Here is a 23,548-nt window from a genome sequence, read left to right as displayed (position 1 = left end):
CTCAATGGGTAGAAAAATACATTTATGAAACTGCATTTCAGCACGACATTTTCACAGCTGATCTGCTAACTCTTAAAGTCAACTCTTCTGGTGGTTGAGTGTTCAAAGCTCCAAATGTGACTGTAGATACTGTGTTTCGAGTGCAATTTTCTTTTCCATTATATTATAGTGATTGTGTTTAGCATCTTCCCTGTGTCATAAACAGTGTCTAGCCAACGGTGCCACGAAAGAAGGCTGCATAAAAGAAAAAGCTGTTGTTTGTGCAGACAAAAACCTGATCTCCCTCCAGTCTCTGGATTCTTTTGATTAAGGGCCTTTGAAAAATATGCAAAACACTATGACAAGCAGCAAACAGGATCTTGACGACAAATCAAGGCTGAATGCCATAAACCACATTACTTTCATTCACTTCTACAAGGATGATATGTATTTATAAACAAATAACTGTTACATCCACTGTATCGAGATCAATTTTCTCAAACATAGAACACATACCCTTACAAGTGCATGCTAATTTTTTATGTTTTTGTCCTTTTTACTCCATTTTCTATACATGCAGAAAATCAAGACTGTTGAAAATATTGTACAGTATAACGTACTACGCTGTGTATACCAGCACCACAAGCAATACCCCTAAAAAGTCAGTAATTAGATTTTTTTTTCAGGTTGGGCGGCTATAGTTAATAATAACAACAATGACAACAACAACAGCAATAATAATAATAATAATGGAATAAGGATAATAGGGTAATATATGAACCTTCAGTGAAGGTGGAAAGTTGGGCCAAACATATTTGGATGGCTCCCAAGAGAAATATTTTGCCTGGAGTCAGATTTTGTATATTTTTCACTGTCAGTAACTCAGTGAGTGCCCTATCTTCGCCAGACTAAGGATACCTGCAGTGAAGCATTTTAAATAGAATGTCCATAAAAGTATGCAATTTGAACAATTCAAACAACTTAGCCTGGAAAATAATTCATTGTTCGAAAGTTTGAAGTTGTCGTCATGCTCGACAACACGCCTCAAAAAAGCTTTTTGTGCCTCTTTGAGGACACATTCCACAAGAATGACCTCAATAAGGGGCATTAAGCAAAGAAAAATATGAGAAGTGAAGAATAAGATCAAACACAAGAGGTTACAGTTAGGGCCCGGCCGATTTATGGGTATCGATATTAGCCTTTTCAAATCATAAAACTTTTTTTTTTTTTTTTTTTTTTTTTTTTTTTAAACACATTACAACATACAACAGAGATGATGGCATTCAAGCAAACATTCATACATAAAAAAATTGGCCAAAAAGTCATCCGATTTTTGCTGATTTTTCTCTGTTGTAAAGTTAAAGTGCAACCAAACAGGAGGAAGAAGAAAATTCTTGTAAATTTGACACATCACTGATAAGAGTCTCATTAACAATGAATGAATGGATTAAAAAAAAAACTGCAAAGTACCATATTTTCACGACCATAAGGCGCACTTAAAAGTCTTGCATTTTCTCCAAAATGGACCTGATGTGTGCACAGAGTTCCATCTATAAATGTTGTTGTGTGATGAGCGCTCCGCTTGACTTTTAAAATGTTTTTATTTTCTTTTATTTATTTATTTTTTATTATTTTTTTTTTTATCATTTCCTGTCGACAAGCTGCTTACATAGAGGAAACGCAGACATGGCTGAGGACAGGGTCAGGGTGCGTGAAGTAGGACGCTAAAGCCACGCCCCCAGTAGGTATATAGCACCGGGGTGTTTTTTAAAATTTTGTAAACATTTTTTATTCTTTTTAGTTTACCGCTTGACTGACTGGGATCAATTCCGGGGTGTGCATTGTGCAAAACAACATCGGTTTGGCAAAGGACCCCCGAAAATGTCACCTACGAAGAGACGCGCTTACGAAGCACAGTTTAAACTGCAAGCTATCAGTTACGCGGAGGCACATGGGAATCGCGCAGCCGCGAGAGAATTCAAGATCAACAAATCCATGGTTCGCAAGTGGAGGAAGCAGGAAAACGAGCTTCGCCAAGTCAAGAAGACGAAGCTGAGTTTCCGCGGAAAAAAAGAAAAACAAAACGCGGAAACAAGGCGAGGTGGCCTGAGTTGGAAGACCAACTCGAGCAATGGATTAATGAGCAAAGAACAGCCGGGAGAAGTGTCTCTACAGTCACCATTCGACTGAGTGCAATAACTCGGGCTTGCCATCATTCCAGGAGGCTTGACGAACCGCTGGACATCCGTGTAAACAGGGTGTTCAAAGTGAAGAGAGCGGCTTCTCTAACCGCTGGCAATGGGCCACGGGCAGCGCATCTCATCCGTTTCGCCTCGAAACACGTGTGGTGCCAGACGCAAGGCACGTCGCCCAAATAACACAAAACACATTCCACTTCAGGAAAGCGAATGTAATAAATGGGTAACTTTCGCTTTGTCCCAGTTGTGTGCATCTACGGAGCAAACGCCGTGCTGCCAGCGGCTTGCTGCATCGTGAAGTGCGCGGCGGGTGTTACCACAACAATGACAATTTTTTGATTCCAGAAAAAAACTCCCGCGTCCATTGTATGGAACGATAACCCGCCCTACTCTGCCTCTGCAGCACTAAGATAGGATTCATACTTTTGATTTACTGTGTGTGGAATCTCTTCACCAACACACACAAACAAACAAACGAACAGGGATATGTAGGGTGGGTCTTAAACCACTCGTTAATGGACGCACATTAAATATCTTCATGCGTACCTGCTAATGTTTGTGCGTCTTAGACGCGGGACACACATCAGACGAGATCCATGTACTATTGCAACAGTTAAGAAAATATTAGACGCATCTAAGGGATGATACACTTTCACTTAACATTGTTTCCTTTTGTTATTCAAACGAAGACAGTGTTTTATTTTTGTTGACTTTTTATTAATACCTCAGTGGTTAATACATTTTAATGGAAAGATAAGTACAGAAAATTAATGGCTGGATGTAATCTTAGCTAAATGAATCTGAATATTTTAAGTGGGCTGCACGGTGTATGACTGGTTAGAGCGTCTGCCTTACAGTTCTGAGGACCGGGGTTCAAAATCCGGCCCCGCCTGTGTGGAGTTTGCATGTTCTTCCCGTGCCTGCGTGGGTTTTCTTCTGGCATTCCGGTTTCCCACATCCCAAAAACATGCATGGGAGGTTGGTTGAAGACTCTAAATTGCCTATAGGTGTGAATGTGAGTGGAAATGGTTGTTTGTTTGTATGTGCCCTGCGATTGGCTGGCAACCAGTTCAGCGTGTACGCCGCCTCCTGCCCGATGATAGCTGGGATAGGCTCCAACACTCCCGCGACCCTCGTGAGGATAAACGGCTCAGAAAATGGATCGATGGATGGATAGATATTTTAAGTGTCTACCAATGCATTCAAGGGATTGGAAATCACTACAGTGTGGAAAATGTGTGTTTCTATAAGGTCTTCCGTATGTCTTTGGTTTAGTGTAAATCAACAAGGCACCGACATATCATATTTACTGGTGATTGGTGACAGGATACTTTAATTCATCAGGAATCAATTATGCAATGAAATGGGCATACAAACAGATATGTGTTTTTAAGTAGGAGCATTTCAATTCAATTTGTCGGCGCTAGGAATCATTTGTATTCTGGAGAATTACAATGTAGATTTGGAACTTGGTTAATATTTTTACCTTTCCTTTTCAAAGATCATAAATCTCTTGTTGTATTTGTGTGTACATACTGTATAGGGCGTGATGCACCTCTGCTGTCCACCTGTTTTGGAATCTCTGCGTTATCTATCCCTGTATTCATACCCACTACTTTCTTCTTATCAGCACCCTGAAGCTTGCATGCTCAATTGTCTGATTTGTCAAGGGTGACTCCAAAAGATTCTGATAGGGACTCCACAAATCACCCAGTTGATCTGAAATATCGACCAGCCACAAAAAGTCATTATACGTAATAATGGCGGGCAGGACCTTGAAGATGTGACTTAATTAGGTTTAAAATGGCTTCAAAACTGCTTTCAAATCTACTCCCCTGGAAAGTATTGTTCCCTTGTATTCATTCTGTGGGATAAAAGGAATACAATGTGAGGCACCCTGTCTTTGCCCAACCTGGTGCTGCCCCTAAATGCAAATGAAGCCTGGTAGGATCCCAGGCCTCCATTGAGGGGGCGTACTGTCAGGGTCTCTGTCCTGCAGTTCCCTTTTTGGAGCTTGGGTGGCGCTTCGCGCCTCTCCCGCTATCTCTCTCTCCCCAGCAATCAGCACCACCTCTGCCGCGAACCTGTCTTCTATCAGCACTCTTCACTGCCTGTATTTAAGCCTGCCTGACCCAGGGACCCTACGCCAGAGTATTCTCGCTACTACACGGTACAACAGTCTACGTTTTCCTCCTTGGAAAGTAAGATTTATTCACTCACACCCGTGCTTGTACTCACTACCTGCTGTTTCTCCTCTTCCAGTGTCCTGCTGAACTATTCCTCAATAAACCATTCTCAACTACTTCCTCTGCCTCCGTCTGCGTTTGGGTCCAGTCTAAAACCGTGCGATTACGAATCATGACAATACCTTCAGTAAAAGAATACCATTCTCCTATAAATACACACGCACTTCTTTTGTTATTATTACCCCACGCAGTACTGTTAAATGGCAGAGGGTGCCCTGAAAGGCACTCAATGAATTTATAAATTATATTAGATGGAGTATTAGTTGTAGTTGTAGTAGTATGCACAACAGTTTTATATTTCATTTTACTCGCAAAGTAAGTTAGTTGGAGTTTTTCATGACTATTTAAACTGTTCTGCAAAGAATGGCTGAGAAGTGGTTCTTCTGTCTTGTATAGTGAGACGAGTGGTGTCTATTTCCACTCAAGTTACCAAATACTTCAACTGTGGTTCTTTGCACAATTAAGACGACATGTTTTTGGCTTTTCATTTCACAATGTAATTTGTGTCTCCACACAGAAAACCAAGATCTCCACTTATGATAAAATGTGGGAATTCATGAGCAGTAGGCGGCATTCTGTGATGGTAAAGAATGTTGAAGAAGGCATTCACAGAGTACTCACCTCAGATTATGCTTTCCTCATGGAGTCGACGAGCATTGAATTTGCCATACAGCGCAACTGCAACCTCACCCAGATTGGAAGCCTTATTGACTCACAAGCCTATGGGATTGGCACTCCAATGGGTATGTACGCTGCATTGCTGACTAAATTTTATACACATGCTCTGAAGTTAATGTATTCTTTGCATATTGACACTGTTGATATTATGTTTGATGCGGCTGTAGTTTCTTGAGTTGCATGCAGTGAAATGTTTAACACAAGAATAATAGTACTGAGGCGGCACGGTGGCCGACTGGTTAGAGCATCAGCCTCACAGTTCTGAGGACCCGGGTTCAATCCCCGGCCCCGACTGTGTGGAGTTTGCATGTTCTCCCCGTGCCTGCGTGGGTTTTCTCCGGGCACTCCGGTTTCCTCGCACACCCCAAAAACATGCATAAATTGGAGACTCTAAATTGCCCGTAGGCATGACTGTGAGTGCGAATGGTTGTCTGTTTGTATGTGCCCTGCGATTGGCTGGCAACCAGTTCAGGGTGTACCCCGCCTCCTGCCCGATGACAGCTGGGATAGGCTCCAGCACGCCCACGACCCTAGTGAGGATAAGCGGCTCAGAAAATGGATGGATGGATAATAGTACTGACCTATGCTTATGTTAAGTGGTTTGCAATTGTGTACACACAATTCATGACTTGGTGAGCTTCAGTCCTTGTCTGGCTGTCAAAAATAAAAACATAGTCCCTTATAAAAGAGTCTTAGTCAGGAGTATGACATGTTGAACCACATAATAACGTATAATTAAATATATAACAGGGCATCATTTGACAGGTTCTGCCAAACACATTTAACTCATAAAAATAATAATTTTGCATGACATTTGCATTGCTTTTGAGCCTACATAAATGCATAGCAAAATCCCAAGTTCCACCATATTTTTTCCATAAATTGAGGAAAACTAAAAGGAAGAATAAAAGGAGGTGGCTGCAGAATCCCCAATGGAAGACAGTATAATGGCCTCTTTTGTTATACTGTAGACTACTCAGTGACACAACAAGGAAATGGTTTGCTGCTTTTTTGCTTTTCCTCAGAGGGTTTTCAAACAACATTCAGGCTCAATAAAGGACAGTTTCATAAAACCGGGTTGATGATGTCCCTACTGTGAAAGATGACAAGGGACACTGAATAATGAGTCACTTAATTTTTCTGATGTAATCCTCTGAAAATAAGCTTCTGATGAAGTCTGATGAGAACATGCATTGTCGTTAGACAGTATCTTCTTCTTTTCCTTTCGGCTTGTCCCGTTACGGGTCGCCACAGCGTGTCATCCTTTTCCATGTAAGCCTATCTCCTACATCCTGCTCTCTAAAACCAACAACATCTAACCTCGGCTGTCCCTCTGATGAGCTCATTTCGAATTTTATCCAACCTGGTTACTCCGAGAGCGAACATTTTCATTTCCGCCACCTCCAGCTCTGCTTCCTGTTGTCTCTTCAGTGCCACTGTCTCTAATCCGTACACCGTGGCTGGCCTCACCACTGTTTTATAAACTTTGCCCTTCATCCTAGCAGAGACTCTTCTGTCACATAACACACCTGGCACTTTCCTCCACCGGTTCCAACCTGCTTGGACCCGTTTCTTCACTTCCTTACAACACTCACCATTGCTCTGGACTGTTGAACCCAAGTATTTAAAGTCCTCCACCCTTGCTGTCTCTTCTCCCTGTAGCATCACTCTTCCCCCTCCACCCCTCTCATTCAAGGAAATATATTATTTCTTACTTTGACTAATCTTCATTCCTCTCCTTTCCAGTGCATGTCTCCATCTTTCTAACTGTTCTTCCACCTGCTCCCTGCTTTCACTGCAGATCAGAGTCATCTGCAAAGATCATGGTGCAGGGGGATTCCAGTCTAACCTCATCTGTCAGCCTATCCAACAACACTGCAAACAGGAAGGGGCTCAGGGCTGATCCCTGATGCAGTCCCACCTCCACCTTAAATTCATCTGTCATGCCGACAGCACACATCACCGCTGTTCTGCTGCGCTCGTACATGTTCTGTATTATTCTAACATACTTCTCTGCTACTCCAGACTTCCGGACGGAGTACCGCATTTCCTCTCTGGCTACTCTGTCAGAGGCTTTCTCTAGATCCACAAAGACACAAGATAGCTCCTTCTGACCTCTGTACTTTTCCATCAACATCCTTGAGGCAAATAATGCATCTGTGGTACTCTTTCTAGTCATGAAACTATACTGTTGCTCGGAAATACTCACTTCTGTCCTGAGTCTAGCCTCCACTACTCTTTCCCATAACTTCATTGTGTGGCTCAACTTTATTCCTCTATAGTTGCCACAGCTCTGCACATCACTCTTGTTCTTAAAAATTAGCACCAGCACACTTTACCTCCATTCCTCAGGCATCTTCTCACCCACTAGAATTCTGTTAACCAAACTGGTCAAAAACTCCACAGCCACCACTCCTAGATGCTTCGATACATCCACAGGTATGTCATCAGGACCAACTCCCTTTCCATTTTTCATCCTCTTTAATGTCTTTCTAACTTCCCCCTGACTAATCATCGTCACTTCCTGGTCCACCACACTTGCCTCTTCTACTCTTCCATCTCTCTCATTTTCCTCATTCATCAACTCCTCAAAGTATTCTTTCCATCCGTCCAGCACACGATTGGCACCAGTCAACACATTTCCACTTCCACCTTTGCCTTACGTCACATCTCAGTGTATTTCTCGCCTCGGTCCTCTCAGTGTCCTATTTCCTCTTAGCAAACCTCTTTCCTTGTATGATTTCCTGTACTGTGAGGTTCCACCACCAAGTCTCCTCTCCTTTCCTGCCAGAAGATACACCAAGTACTCTCCTGCCTGTCTCTCTGATCACCTTGGCTGTAGTGGTCCAGTCTTCTGGAAGCTCTTCCTGTCCACCGAGAGCCTGTATCACCTCTCCCCAAAAAGCCGCACAACACTCTTCCTTTCTCAGCTTCCACCGCATGGTTGGCTGCTCTGCCTTTGTCTTCCTCATCTTCCTCCCCTCATCTTACACACCACCATCCTATGCTGTTCAGCCACACTCTCCCCGATCACTACCTTAGAATCAGTAACCTCCTTCAAATTACATCGTCTGCACAAGATTTAATCCACATGCATGCTTCTACCTCCACTCTTGTAGGTCACCCTATGTTGCTGCCTCTTGTAGTGTTCACCACAGCCATTTCCATCCTTTTTGCAAAGTCTACAACCATCTGTCCCTTCAAGTTCCTTTCCTGGATGCCGTACTTACCCATCACTTCTTCATCACCCCTGTTTCCTTCACCAACATATCCATTACAATCTGCACCAATCACGACTCTCTCTCTGTCTGGGATGCTCAGAACTACTTCGTCTAGCTCCTTCCAGAATTTCTCTTTCACCTCGAGGTCACATCCTTCCTGTGGGGCATAGCCGCTAATCACATTACACATAACACCCTCAATTTCAAGTTTCAGCCCCATCACTCGATCTGATACTCTTTTCACCTCCAAGACATTCTTAGCCAACTCTTGTTTTAAAATAACCCCGACTCCATTTCTCTTCCCATCTACACCATGGTAAAATAATTTAAACCATGCTCCTAAACTTCTGGCCTTACTGTCTTTCCTGGACACACAATATATCAACCTTTCTCCTCATGATTGTGTCAATCAACCACCAAGATTTTCCTGTCATCGTCCCAACATTCAAAGTCCCCACATTCAATTCTAGGCTCTGTGCTTTCCTCTTCTGTTTCTGGCAAAGAACCCACTTTCCACCTCTCCTTCTACTTCAACCCACAGTAGCTGAATTTCCACCGGTGCCCTGCAGGTTAACGGTGCCGGGGGCGGGCGTTGTTTACCCGGGCCATGACCAATCTGGTATGGAATTCTTTAGATGAACGCTCATATTTGTTTGGCAAAGTTTTAAGCCAGATGCCCTTCCTGACACAACCCTCTGCATTTATCCGGGCTTGGGACCGGCCTACAGTTTGCATTGGCTTGTGCCCCCCATAGGGCTGCATTCAGTATGTAATTATTTGTGATTTATTGTGATTTACTGTATTTATCCAGGCCAACCCCTTCCAGCATCAAAAGTAACTATAATCATCTTGTCTTCGTGTGTGATTGTGGTCGGTGGTGCGGCTGGGTCGGTGTGGGGTGTGAAAGTGTCCTTTTCAAATCTGCAGTAGAAGGTATTCAAGTCGTTGGCTAGTGTGCTGTTGTTCTCAGCTTGGGGGGATCGTCGCTTGTAATTTGTCAGCGATTGGAATGCATGCCAGACTGATTTAGAGTCGTTAGCGCTGCTAAACTGTTTTTCCAACTTTGATGCATAGTTCTTCTTTGCAATGTTAATTTCTCTTGTTAGCTGGTTTCAAGCGCAATTATACAGGGCCTTGTCCCCGCTCTGATATGCGTCCTCCTTGGCTTGGCGAAGCTGCTTAACTTTGGCAGTGAACCACGGCTTGTTGTTGTTGAATGTGCGAAATGACTTTGTTGGTACACACATATCTGAACAGAAATTGATATTCATTCAGCCTGCCAGCTGAATTTTCAAAGAGACTCCAGTTTGTGCAGTCTAAACAGCTTTGAAGTTCCATCTTTACTTCATTGGTCCACTTTTTCACTGCTTCGCGCCTTTAAGTTCTTGCCTATATGTTGGTATTAAGTGAATTAAGCAGTGATCAGACGAGCCCAGGGCTGCACGAGGTATAGCACGGTATGCGTTTTTTAGCGTAGTACAGCAGTGGTCTGAAATGTTATTTCCCCTGGTAGGACAGTCCATGTGCTGCTTGTATTTAGGGAGTTCGTGGTCGAGTTTAGCTTTGTTAAAGTCCCAGAGAATAATGAGGGGTGAGTCCGGGTGTTCTTTTTAAATTTCATTCACTTGTTCGGCGAGCATTAGCAGTGCAGCATTCGTGTTAGCTTGAGGCGGGATGTAAACTTCTGCCAGGATGAATGATGCAAATTCACGCGGCGAGGAGAATGGCTTACAGTTCAAAAACAGCGACTCCAAATGCGGGCTGCAGTGTGTGCTGAGCTCCGTGACATCCGTACATCATTTTTCATTGATATAGAAGCATATCCCGCCGCCTTTTGTTTCCCCCGATACCTCCGTGATGCGGTCTGCTCGGTGAAGATGAAAACCCGGAAGCAAGACGGCGCCATCGGGTACAGCCTCACAAAGCCAAGTCTCCGTAAAGCACATGGCGGCGGAAGAACTGAGCGGATTTGCGAAAGTTGGTGAAAGAAAGTCCCGAGTAGCCTCCTATATGGTTAGCAAGTCTCCCCTTGTGTAACTGAGTCGTGTAATGTCTTCAAAGACGAACGAAAAACACTAAAACAAAAACAATACCAGAGAGCGTGTAACCGAGGCGACCGCACTGGTAGGCGCCATCTTGTCAGACACGCACACACACATATGTATATATATTTATATATATGTATATATATATACTGTGAACATATACTGTGTATATGTGTGTATGTATATATGTATATATATATATATATGTATATATATATATATATATATATATATATATATATATATATATATATATATGTATATATATATATATATATATGTATATATATGTATATATATATATAAATAAAAAATAAATAAAATAAATTTAAAAAAATCTGCCCAGTTCCTTCTTAGAAAAACAGGGAGTCTCTAACGAAAAGAAAAATATATATATTATTAGGTGTGAAACCTACACAAATAGTAAACAAAAAGATGTGAATGGCAGGGGTTGTAGTCATGACAAAGGAGAGAAACTTTAACCTATGCAAAAGAGGAAGCGAGGAGGTCCGAGTTTGGGTAGAGGAGGACCTTCTCCACAGTTTGAGCTGGGTCGTTTCCAGGTTCAGACCTTTCCTACGGAAGACCTTGGGGCGAGCTTTGGGGTGCTGCTCTCAGAAGCCCTGTTTCTTCTGGGTATTTTGATCGAGCAGGTAGGCTATGTTGAAAATCATGCAGTGACCGAGGATGGTTAGGGCCACTAATTTAAGGTCTGACCAGGAATGCGCAAACAGGGGTTCTGGCGTCTTAGCATTGATACTCATGGCGCATCAGGTGTTGTCTAGTTTGGTGATGTAACTTGCCTGAATTCCTTCAAATTTAATTTGTTAAAGCATTTCAAGGTCAGCGGCACGGTGAACGACTGGTTAGAGCGTCAGCCTCACAGTTCTGAGGACTCGGGATCAATCCCCGGCCCCGCCTGTGTGGAGTTTGCATGTTCTCCCCGTGCCTGCGTGGGTTTTCTCCGGGCACTCCGGTTTGCTCCCACATCCCAAAAACATGCATGGATTGGAGACTCAAAATTGCCCGTAGGTGTGAATGTGAGTGCGAATGGTTGTTTGTTTGTATGTGCCCTGCGATTGGCCTAACCCTAACCCTATCCTGGGAGCCGACAGGTTTAGGTTTGAATCTCGGAATATTATGTACAACCTTGTTTCGGTATTTCAAGGTCATACCTACAGAGGCGCCAGGAAAAGGGAGAGGCACGGGGGAGTCCAAGAGGTCAGCTGCAACTGGTGCGGCCGGCTCTCGAGTTGATGCTGCCAAATAAGTAGGGGGCCACGCACAGTGGCAGGAACACCAGACATTTCCCTGCGGGTCTCATGACCAAATGTTGGAGAGGGCTCATGGAGCCTTGCTGGGCGACTGAAAGTTGGGGGCTCACCGGTTTCGTTCAAAAGTGGGGGCCGTTTGGAGTACTGTTGCAAGTTGGGAATTAGTAGACGGGCCACCTGTAGTTCCCGCCGGACAAGTACTAATTCAGTTTCTAGTTCTAGCATTAGCTGTTGATGGGCGGTCCTGTCGGATTCTAGGGCTGTCAATTGTGACATGAGTTCACATGAGTGCTCAACGCTTTTGGAGCGTCATCTTTGAGCATCTCAATGGTCTGCTTGAGTTGTCTGAGGTCCTCAGTGGCGTTACTCAGAAACCACTCTGCACGCTTGTAAACCGCTTTGGATTGGAGACTCTAAATTGCCCGTAGGTGTGAATGTGAGTGCGAATGGTTGTTTGTTTAAATGTGCCCTGCGGTCGACTGGCAACCAGTTCAGGGTGTACCTCGCCTCCTGCCCGAAGAGTCAAAAAGTGAATCAAGGAACAGTGTGGCTTACATGAGGTAAGTGGGTCGTGGTACCGCTTATACTCACTAGGGTTGAGGGCGTGCTGGAGCCTTTCACAGCTGACTCTGGAAGAGAGGCGGTGTGCACCCTGAACTGGTCGCCAGCCAATCCCAGGCCTCAATATCCCATGAGTCAAAATAAGTAATAACACGACACAGACTATTATTTATACATTACAACACGAACAACTACTTCTCATGAGGCAACAAAACCTTATTTCATATGTGAACAATGCATACTGTACCATCCACACGTGTAATTAGTGCACATTATTTCACATAAGTACTGCCAATGGTATGTTACTTAGTTTTTATGTGTCAAACAAGAGAAGTCTTATCACAATCAATGACTAAAAATGCCCTCCTGTTTCTCGCGTGCAATCAAGAAGATGGCTCAACTCGAGGAGCTGTTGATAGTTGATGGCTTTGCCTCTCATTTTATTGTCAAAGAGATTGTGGAAAAAAGTCTAGGAATTCAGTGTTCTGGTGTGGATGTACTGTAAGATAGGATTTCAAAATCAGAATCCTCTTTAATTGTCAAGTATGTCAAAAACACGCAAGGTATTTGGTTTAGTACGACAACAGACAATTGACAGAGAATACTTTTGAGACATCCATCCATCCATCCATTTTCTACAACTTATCCGTAGTCTCTCCAGCGTGTCCTGGGTTGTCCCCGGGGTCTCCTCTCCCCAGCCACTACATCCAGCTCTTCCGGCGGGATCCCGAGGCGTTCCCAGGCCAGCCGAAGGACGTAGTCTTTCCAGCGTGTCCTGGGTCGTCCCCGGGGTCTCCTCCCTGTGGGACGTGCCTGGAACACGTCACCAGGGAGGCATCAGGGAGACATCCGAATCAGATGCCCCAGCCACCTCATCTGGCTCCTCACAATGTGGAGGAGCAGTGGCTCTATTCTGAGATCCTCCCGGATGACCGATCTTCCCACCTTATCTCTAAGGGAGAGCCCGGAAACCCTGCGGAAGAAACTCATTTTGGCCACTTGTACCCGGGATCCTGTTCTTTCAGACACGACCCTCAGCTCATGACCATAGGTGAGGGTAGATCGACCGGTAAATTTGGCTTACCTCCTTCTTTACCACAACGGACCGATACAAAGTACGCATCACTGCAGACGCTGCACCGATCTGCCTGTCGATCTGCCGTTCCATTCTTCCCTCACTCGTGAACAAGACCACAAGATACTTGAACTTCTCCACTTGGGGCAAGATCTCATCTCCGACCTGGAGAAGGCACACCACCCTTTTCCGACTGAGGACCATGGCCTCACATTTGGAGGTACTGATTCTCATCCCAGCCACTTCACACTCGGCTGCTAACCGCTCTAGTGAGAGTTGGAGATCACGGCTTGATGAAGCCAACAGAACCACATCATCTGCAAAAAGCAGAGATGCAATAATGAGGCCACCAAACCGGACCCCCTCTAAGCCTCGGCTGCGTCTATAAATTCTGTCCATAAAAGTTATGAACAGCATCGGTGACAAAGGGCAGCCTTGGCAGAGTCCAACCCTCACCGGAAACGAGTCCGACTTACTGCTGGCAATGCGGGCCAAACTTTGACACCAGTCGTACAGGGACCAAACAGCCCGTATCAGGGGCACCCTCCACAGGACTCCCCGAGGGACACGGTCGAACGCCTTCTCCAAGTCCACAAAACACATGTAGACTGGTTCGGCGAACTCCCATGCACCCGAGAGAACCCTGCTGAGCGTGTAGAGCTGGTCCACTGTTCCATGACCAGGACGAAAACCACACTGCTCCTCCTGAATCTGAGATTCGACTTCCCGACGGACCCTCCTCTCCAGCACCCATGAATAGTCCTTAACAGGGAGGCTGAGGAGCGTGATCCTCCTGTAGTTGGAACACACCCTCCGGTCCCCCTTCTTAAAAAGGTGGACCACCACCCCAGTCTGCCAATCCAGAGGCACTGTCCCCGATGTCCATGCGATGTTGCAGAGGCGTGTCTTTCTCCATGGCCTCACCAAACTCCTCCCATGCCCGGGTTTTTGCTTCAGCGACCACCAAAGCTGCATTCCGCTTGGCCAGCCGGTACCCACCAGCTGCCTCAGGAGTTCCACAGGCAAATTGTGCAAATGATGCAGAGTCCTCTAGCAATTTAGATCAGTTTAAAATGACTAATAGAACAATAGTCTGGTGACCATTGTGCAAATGTCGCAGAGACTTCAATACATTTATGCAGTTTAAAGTGACTAGTAATGAGATAACCTGGAACAGTGTCAACTGTGCAAATGGCGCAGATACTTCTCAAGCACATGAGTGGCCAGTACTGGTCAACAACAGATATGCAAGTAGTGCACCGTGTCAAGACGACTACAGTGAATGCACTGAATAATCTATAATTGGCCCGACAGAGATGTCACAACAATCTCAAGACAAAAATGGCAGCATGTTACAATGAAATTGTAAGTTAATTGTTTAAAAAGTTAATGGCAAGAGGGAATAAGCTGTTGGAATGTCTGCTCGTTTTAGTTTGCATTGTTCGATAGCGCCGACCTGAGGAAATGAGCGAGAAGAGGTGGTGACCATGATGTGGAGGGTGTAACAGAATTTGTTTTCTTGTCTTAGTTCTGGCAGCGTGTAAGTCCTCAAGGGTGGGGGGAGAGGGTTACCGACAAGCTTTTCAGCAGTTTTGATTGTCCGTTGCAGTCGGAATTTGCCCTTTTTTGTGGGAGCACCAAACCAGACTGCGATGGATGAACTGATTTCATGACTGCTGTGTAGAACTGCCTCAGCAGCTCCTGTGGCAGGCCGTGCTTCCTCAGAAGCCGCATGAAATACATCCTCTGTTGGGCCTTTTTGAGGATGGAGTGGAAATTGGTCTCCCACTTCAGGTCCTGAGAGGATGCAATTCCCAGGAACTTGAATGTCTCTACGGTTGACACAGGGACGTTGGACAGCGTGAGGGGCAGCTGTGGCGAAGGATGCCTCCTGAATTCCACAATCTTCTCTACAGTCTTGTTCGGCTCCCGGTTGTGTCGCCCGCACCACAGCTCCAGCTGCTCCAATTCCTGTCGATACACAGACTCATCACCGTCTTTGATGTGGCCAATTACTGTGGTGTCGTCTGCAAACTTCAGGAGTTTGACAGCCGGGTGCGTTGAGGTGCAGTCGTTCGTGTGTTAGAAGAGCAGCGGACAGAGGACACATCCTTAGGGCACCCCGGTGCTGGTGGTGCGTGTAAATGATTGGGTGTAAAAAGTGAAGTCAACCTTTTGCGACTTGATGAGGGAAATCATTTTCGATTCTATGGTGGAATTTACAAATAGGAATCACCACAGAGATCGCATCCACAGTCATCCTTACAGCAGCTACCACTGTTCTCAACCTTGCTGTCATAGCTGATGTCTTTAGAATGACTGGTGTTATACTTTTTGGGAAATTTGAAACTTGGCAAGAAGTTTTGAAGCGGTTAAATAACAGTATATGTCCAAGTCAGTTTGTCTTGTCTTGCATCCGAGCTATGATTGCTATGCTATGATTTAGTGTTTGTTCACAATCTGAGCTAGTCTTCTGGTTCTTCAGGCTCTCCATACAGGGACAAGATCACTATTGCCATCCTGCAGCTTCAGGAGGAAGGCAAGCTGCACATGATGAAGGAGAAGTGGTGGCGAGGAAATGGCTGCCCAGAAGAGGAAAGTAAGGAGGCTAGCGCCCTTGGGGTTCAAAACATTGGCGGAATCTTCATTGTTTTAGCTGCCGGACTTGTCCTCTCCGTGTTTGTGGCAGTGGGAGAGTTTCTCTACAAGTCCAAACAAAATGCTGAACTTGAAAAGGTAGGACATTTGTTATTTAAAAGAATAATAGGAAAATTTCTTACCAAGTGCACTTTCAATGAGTTTCTTGGTAGAAATATATTTAGATGTTAACAACATGAAATTTAAAAATAATGCTAATTACACTAATTTGCTAAATTTATCGCACATGAGCATCTCTTATTTTTTACATTCTAATATTAGTGCTCTCTCGTATGCAGGAAGATAAGGGTTGGTTTCTTTGCATTTATTCACTTAGGCCCAATGGCGACAACGAGATAAGAAACGTGAGGAATTCTGCTGTCACCATGGATCCAAGCTAGACTTTAACCACCATCTCAAATGACCTCAAGACACACTCAAGAAACTGGCACAAAATCTAAAACTTCCACAAAACCACTATTCGATTCTCCCACTTTGGAGAATATAATAAAAACACAGAAATATTTAAAATATAAAATAAAATATATGTTGTGTCAAAGTACTGACAATGCACTTTCAGTCAAAGGCTCAAGCAGGCACATGCACTCAGCTATTCATGCTCCATGATCCATATCATAAGTCACAGAGATCGTATTCCGCCCTTCTGCTATCCACTCACCCCGCATTTGCAATATTCCATAAACCCTGCTGTACTACTCAGCTCCTTATTATTTTATGTACCTGTTCTCAAGAAAATGGAGTTGGATGTTGGATAAAAAAGTAAAATAGTTCCTGCAAAGAAAGGTTGTGCAGTCTCTGGCCATTTGATACATCCTCCCATATAATTTCCAAAAGGACTCAAATTGAGGGAAAATGTATCGACAGCATGTCTGAGCCAGGTTCAAGGTGAATACACAACATCAAGTCATGGTAAGTGTTGGAAATGTCTTGTTTATTACAGAAAAGATGGATTTCTTTATCAATGTAAAGTGTAAAACAGTTTGGCGAGATTGTGTTCAGGTGATGGCAGTGATGGAAAAAAAACTCATCTTGAGTGTCATTACAGCAAGAAAAACAAAGTGGATGGGCTGAAATTGCAAATAAAAAATGATACATTTTGGATGATCTACAAGCAGCTATCACGAAACCATAGTGTGACAGATATATATATATATATATATATATATATGTGTGTGTGTATATATATATATATATATATATATATATATATATATATATATGTATATATATGTGTATATATGTGTATATGTATATATATGTGCATATGTATATATATATGTGTATACGTATATATATGTATGTGTATATATATATATGTATGTATGTATATACATATACACACATGCACACTCACACACACACACACACACACACACACAGCGGCTGGAATAAGTATTTAACATGTCACCATTTTCTCACTAAATATACTTCCAAAGGTGCTATTGACCTGAAATTTCACCAGATGTGGGGAACAACCCAAATAATCCATATAGCACGGTTGGGGCCATAATACGTAAGTGGAAACTCAATCATACCAACATAAATTTGTCTTGATCAGGTGCTCCTCACAAGATTTCTGAGAGAGGAGTAGAAAGAATAATCAGAAGAGTTGTCCAAGAGCCAAGGACCACCTGTGGAGAGCTTCAAAAAGACCTGAAATTAGTGTGTAGTTGTCACAAGGAAAACGTGAGCCAGTTAAATACTGGGACAATATAGTCTGGTCTGATGAGAGCAAAATTTAACTGTTTGGATGCCATAATGCACACCATGTTTGAAGGAGAAATGGCACTGCACATCACCCTAAAAACAACATACCGACAGTGAAGTTCGGAGGTGGAAACATGATGGTGTGGGGCTGCTTTTCAGCAAATGGCACTGGTAAACTTCACATTATTGAAGGAAGGATGAATGGGCAAATCTACCGAGACATAGTTGACAAAAATCTGCTGCAATCTACGAGGATAATGAAAATGAAATGAGGGTGGACATTTCAGCAGGATAATGATCCAAAACATACTGCCAAGGAAACTCTCAATTGGTTTCAAAGAAAATCTCTGGAAAGAACTGAAACTCAAGGTCCATAAAAGAACCCACGGAACCTTCAAGATTTGGAGACTGCTTGTGTGGAGGAATGGGCCAAAATCACACCAGAGCAATGCATCCGACTGGTTTCTCCATAAAGGGGGCGTCTTGAAGCTGTCATTGCAAACAAAGGCTTTTGTACAAAGTATTAAATAAATACCAGTTGGCGTGTTCAATATTTTTTACCTGTGTCCTTTCACATTATTACATATAACCTAATTTCTGAGTTTATTTGTTGCACTTTCTTTGTTCAGTATTTATGGATTAGTTGGGTAGTTCCGAACAGCTGGTGAAATGTTCATGTCAATAGCACCTTTGGAAATATATTTAATGAGAAAAATGGTGACGTGTTAAATACTTATTTCAGGCACTGTGTGTGTGTGTGTGAGTTTATATATATATTAGGTGTGTAACCATACACAAATGTTATGGTTTGGTTCAATACTTTACTGCCAGGATTCAATATTTCTTCTAACTTGGAAGTTTATTTAAACTGTTGATGTTCGTCCGCATCACCATAGATCTTGCGGTGGAGAGAACAGATACAGACCTGGGAGAAGCAGAAAAATGGTACTTCCGCGTCTTTCTCTCTCACAAGATCTCTAGTTCCTTGGCTTGGCTGTTCCATACCGCGACGTCCTGTCCGACTCATAGTCGTCCGCGCCGACAACTCTACTTCCCCCTCCGACGGAGTCGGCTCAAGCAATGAGTTTCTCCAAGAAGTACCACTGAAGTGATATCCCTATATTGATAAACTGAGGTGTTTTGATTACCACAGAAAATGGTTGCTTCACCCGAGTTTACGCAACGCTAGCCTGTAGCAAACTAAAATGTTTGAAAAAGTGGGAGGCATAAAAATGAACTGGAGTAATTCCTACACTGTTTTACCTGATTTGGATGTAAACATCTTCAAATTTAAGCTGAAGGCCTTCAGCACAGACAGTTGTCCATGTCCCAATATTTATGGACCTATATCCCATATATCGATGCTACTAGTAACATAAACCCTAACCCAGGACATGTATCAGGGCAGGCGAACAGTGATGAGGTGTGCTCTAGGTGCTGTGGCGACCCCTAAAGGGATAAGCTGAAAGGAAAAGATTTGGCAGAAGGTGTCAAGACGGGAATATTCTTTCATTTGATCTATTGGAGAAATGTTAAAACCTAGTAAAGATCTGTAATACTCAACTGAAGTTTATTTGGCAGCTATATCTGATTTCCAAGTTAGTTTTGATAAAGTGACAACTGGTGCTCCACCACTTGCATTTTCTAAAGGCAATCTAAGGTGCCCACGTGGGATTTGTTTTGGTGCTTGCGGATGTGATGCAGTTCAATTTGATTGGTTGTAAGGTTACGTTCTGCTGTGTTCTTACCAGACATATTGTACTTGTATCAGGTTATCCCTGTAGCCGACAGCTGCATGTTTTTTTAACTCCCAAGCTTTTGTCCTTGAACATTTGCAGAGAGGAGGTTTGGCTGTCTGTGTTGTGTGCATACGCTTTGTAATTATGTTATCCAGCTCGGGGTAAACCACTACAGAGCTGGACCTATCCAATGTTGCGCCGTGGGTGAGATATTAGGCGCCCACCTTCATTTGCGATTAACATATGGTCACAAAAAAAATCAAATAACATTGTTTTCAACATTGTCTTTAGTTCATAAAATAATGATACCCAATTTAAAAATGAAATTACATTTTAAATTATTTAATTATTATTATTATTATATTATTATTATTTAAAATCTAAAATTGAAAAACCTGTTGTCTACTATGCATGTATAAAATATACAATGTATTTTTTCTGTTGTGTATTTGTAGTGTACCGTATTTTCAAGACCATAAGGTGCACTTAAAAGTCTTAAATATTCTCCAAAATGGACGGGGCGCCTTATAATGCGGCGCGCCTTATGTGTACACCGAGTTCCAAAATCTGTAAATGTTGTTGTGCGACTTTGATGAGCGCTCCGCTTGACTGACTGGGAGCATTTCCTGCCGACACGCTGCTTATATCGAAGAAAGGCGGACGTGACTGAGGACACTGAGGACTGACTGAAAGAGGACACTAAAGGCAAGCCCCCAGTAGGTATATGCATTGTGCAAAACAACATCGGTTTGGCTACTGACCCCCGAAAATGGCACCTACGAAGAGACACGCTTTCGAAGCACAGTTTAAACTGCAAGCTATCAGTTACGCGGAGGAACATGGAAATCGAGCAGCCGCGAGAGAATTCAAGATCAACGAATCCATGGTTCACAACTGGAGGAAGCAGGAAAACGAGCTTCGCCAAGTCAAGAAGACGAAACGAGTTACGCCACCATATGTGAATGGATTGTGGATGCCTGGGCTAAGGTATCTGCTTTGACTATTGTCCGAGCTTTCGCGAAAGCCGGCATCATTGTTGAACAGCCCCCTGGCAAAGAGACTGACTCCGACAATGAGAGGGAACCCGGCATGTTTGATGGAGAACTTGCCCAGCTGTTCATTTCGGATACAGAAGATGAGGACTTTGATGGATTTGTGGATGAGGATTGATAAAAAAATAACGTGAGTACATTGTCAAATACTTCAATTTGTTTTAAGATAGCGTATGTTTTACCATGCCTGCGCCCAATAATACGGTGCGCCTTATGTATGTGTTAAATACAGAAATAGACCCCGTGACTGAGACTGCGCCTTTTAATCCGGTGCTCCTTATGGTCGTGAAAATACGGTAGCTTCGGCCAATTAAGATACTATCTTTGTCACCTCATACACGTCGTTTGGCTTTATGTTGTAAATCTGTTTTTGTTTTACTTCAAAATAATTGTCAGATTATTAATATCACTGTATCCCTATTGACAAAATGTCAGTGCCACAAATCATATCTATCAATGGACTTCAACTCCAGAATGATCGTGCAGTCTGACCAGATCTGTCAGTCGATTACGCTTTTGTATTTAGTTTGCAAAAGAGTGAAAACATTGGGGTTTGACATCAAAAGATGAATATGAAACAGATCAATATTTCAGCTTTTCCAGATTTTTGTACTGTATCTGGATTTGCGAGCACTCAAATAGCACCTTTTGTTTGAATCAACCAGTTTTTCACATGAGAATAAGTGTTGGAACTTGAAACTGACATTTTTCTTTCCATGTGTGTGCTAATACATTGATTATTCAAAACAATCCTGAAGGCTAAAGCTTTGAGAAAGAACAGACCTGCTCATGATCCCACACCATCCATCCATTCATCCAGTTTCTTCTGCTTATCCGAGGTTGGGTCGCGGGGGCAGTAGCTTTAGCAGGGAAGCCCAGACTTCCCTCTCCTCAGTCACTTCCTCCAGCTCTTCTGAGGGGATCCCGAGGCGTTCCCAGGCAAGCCGAGAAACATAGTCTCTCCAGCGTGTCCTTGATTGTCCCCGGGGTCTCCTCCCGGTGGGATGTGCCTGAAACACCTCACCAGGGAGGGGTCCAGGAGACATCCTAATCAGATGCCCGAGCCACCTCATCTGGCTCCTCTCAATGTGGAGGCGCAGCGGCTCTACTGTGAGCCCCTCCCAGATGACAGAGTTTCTCAGCCTATCTCTAAGGGAGAGCCCAGACATCCTGCGGAGGAAACCAATTTCGGCCCCATGTATCCGGGAATTTTGTTCTTTCGCTCACGACCCACAGCTCGTGACCATAGATGAGGGTAGGAACGTAGATCGACCGGTAAATCGAGAGTTTCCCCTTTCGGCGTAGCTCCTTCTTTACCACAACCGACCAATACAAAGTCCGCATCACTGCAGACGCTGCACTTATCCACCTGTCGATCTCCGGTTTCATTCTTCCCTCACTTGTGAACAAGACCCCAATATATTTGAACTCCTCTACTTGATCTCATCCCCGACCTGAAGAGGGCACTCCACCCTTTTCCGACTGAGGACCATGGTCTCAGATTTGGAGGTGCTGATTCTCATCACAGCCGCTACACACTCGGCTGTGAACCGCTCCAATGAGAGTTGGAGATCACAGCTTGATGAAGCCAACAGAACCACATCATCTGCAAAAAACAAAGATGCAATACTGAGGCCACCAAACCGGACCCCCTCTTCACCTCGGCTGCACCTAGAAATTATGTCCATAAAAGTTGTGAAAAGAATCGGTGGAAAAGGCCTGCCTTGGCGGAGTCCAACCCTCACTGGAAACAAGTCGGACTTGCTGCCGGAAATGCGGACCAAACTCTGACACCGGTCGTACAGGGACCGAACAGATCAACTACTTGTTGTTCAATATGACATAATTTCGTACTGTTTGGTTTGAAACCAAGATGTACAGTTAGTAGTCAGACCTGTAGGATCAACACATTAATGACAGAAATCAAGGTATACATTTAGAATATTCATGTAAGTTTGTTTTGTTTGGTACAAATGTGGGATTTCTTCAATGTAATTTTATTGTCCACTTGCACCACATGGTACACCAAAACGAGTTCAACTTGCAGTGTCTTTATTCACCCCGTTGTTCCATTGTTCAACAGTCATCAGTCAATTCTTTCGCCCAATCATGCTGTGGTGGTCATAAGGAGACCTGCAAATCCTGCGTGTCTCAACAGTGAAGTCTTTGTCCTTCCTCGGTTTTACGAGGGGGTAAGAGCGAGCTTTATCTGGTTTAATGTCAATGTGACTTGACACAGACATCCTGTGACCTGGGGGTATTGTCCAAAAGAATAGGTCAGTCTTTGTGTTCATGTGGAGGTCGGATATTGGTTATAATATATATATAATTATTTTTTTTTTTTTTTACAATGTGTGGTTAGGTTTTTAGCTGAAAGTGTTCAGTATCTCTTTGTTGTTTTTTTACATGCCTGATTGCACACTGCAATTTGCATTTTATAATTTCTCATGTTCTGTAACATTAGACAGGCGTAAAAATAGCATTTCCTCATTTCAATACTGAGGATGGGCCTTGCACTCTCTTGTAGACTGATAAACAGTTTTGTTTTTTTAGGTATAGATACTGTATGTTTATGCCAGTTGGTCTTGAATTATTACATATCGTGATATTTGAAAATTTTCAGAAAATAAAAAACTTACTTTTTAGAAAGCACATTAGTATTTGTATTGATAAAGTAACAGTTAAGTTCAACCAGACGTGAGAACAAGTCTTTTAAAAAAACAACAACAAAAACTCAACATAGAAAACATAAATAAGTGACTTGTGCACAAAATGCCATGACTTGGGCAATTTTTTCTCATATATAATTACAGATAACCAACGTTTTTTTTCTACTTTCCTAAACATAACCAAGTTGTGTTACTTGCCTAACCTTAACAGACGTTTTATATTTGTTTAACCTAAACCAAGTTGTTTTACTTGTCAAACCTTAACCAAATCCCACATACCGGACAGAGTATGTAGCCTGAGTACTAGAGTCCAAACGTTATAGACTGTGGGGTCACCAATTTTTGTACCTTTTCAGATGAGGTCGTTGTGGTGTGGCTGGGTGACATTGTATGGAGATGGTTGCAAATGTGCAGTCTCACAGATGACAATGTGGCATGTGACTATC

At 43.3% G+C, this 23,548-nt stretch overlaps 1 protein-coding gene across 1 annotated transcript in view; it reads left to right on the top strand.

Annotated features, from left to right (window-relative positions):
* The window catches only part of grik2 (glutamate receptor, ionotropic, kainate 2), a 278,259-nt gene that overhangs the window by 233,696 nt on the left and 21,015 nt on the right, over positions 1–23,548 (top strand). Inside the window, exons 14-15 of the mRNA XM_061673582.1 lie at positions 4,941–5,166; positions 15,763–16,013. Of these exons, the coding sequence (XP_061529566.1) occupies positions 4,941–5,166; positions 15,763–16,013 (477 nt within the window). The remainder of the gene's footprint in view (positions 1–4,940; positions 5,167–15,762; positions 16,014–23,548) is intronic.

Source organism: Phycodurus eques, chromosome 4, assembly GCF_024500275.1.
Source record: "Phycodurus eques isolate BA_2022a chromosome 4, UOR_Pequ_1.1, whole genome shotgun sequence".
NCBI lineage: Eukaryota > Metazoa > Chordata > Actinopteri > Syngnathiformes > Syngnathidae > Phycodurus > Phycodurus eques.
Note: the sequence above shows the minus strand (reverse complement) of the source record. Positions and strands in the feature narration are given on the sequence as shown.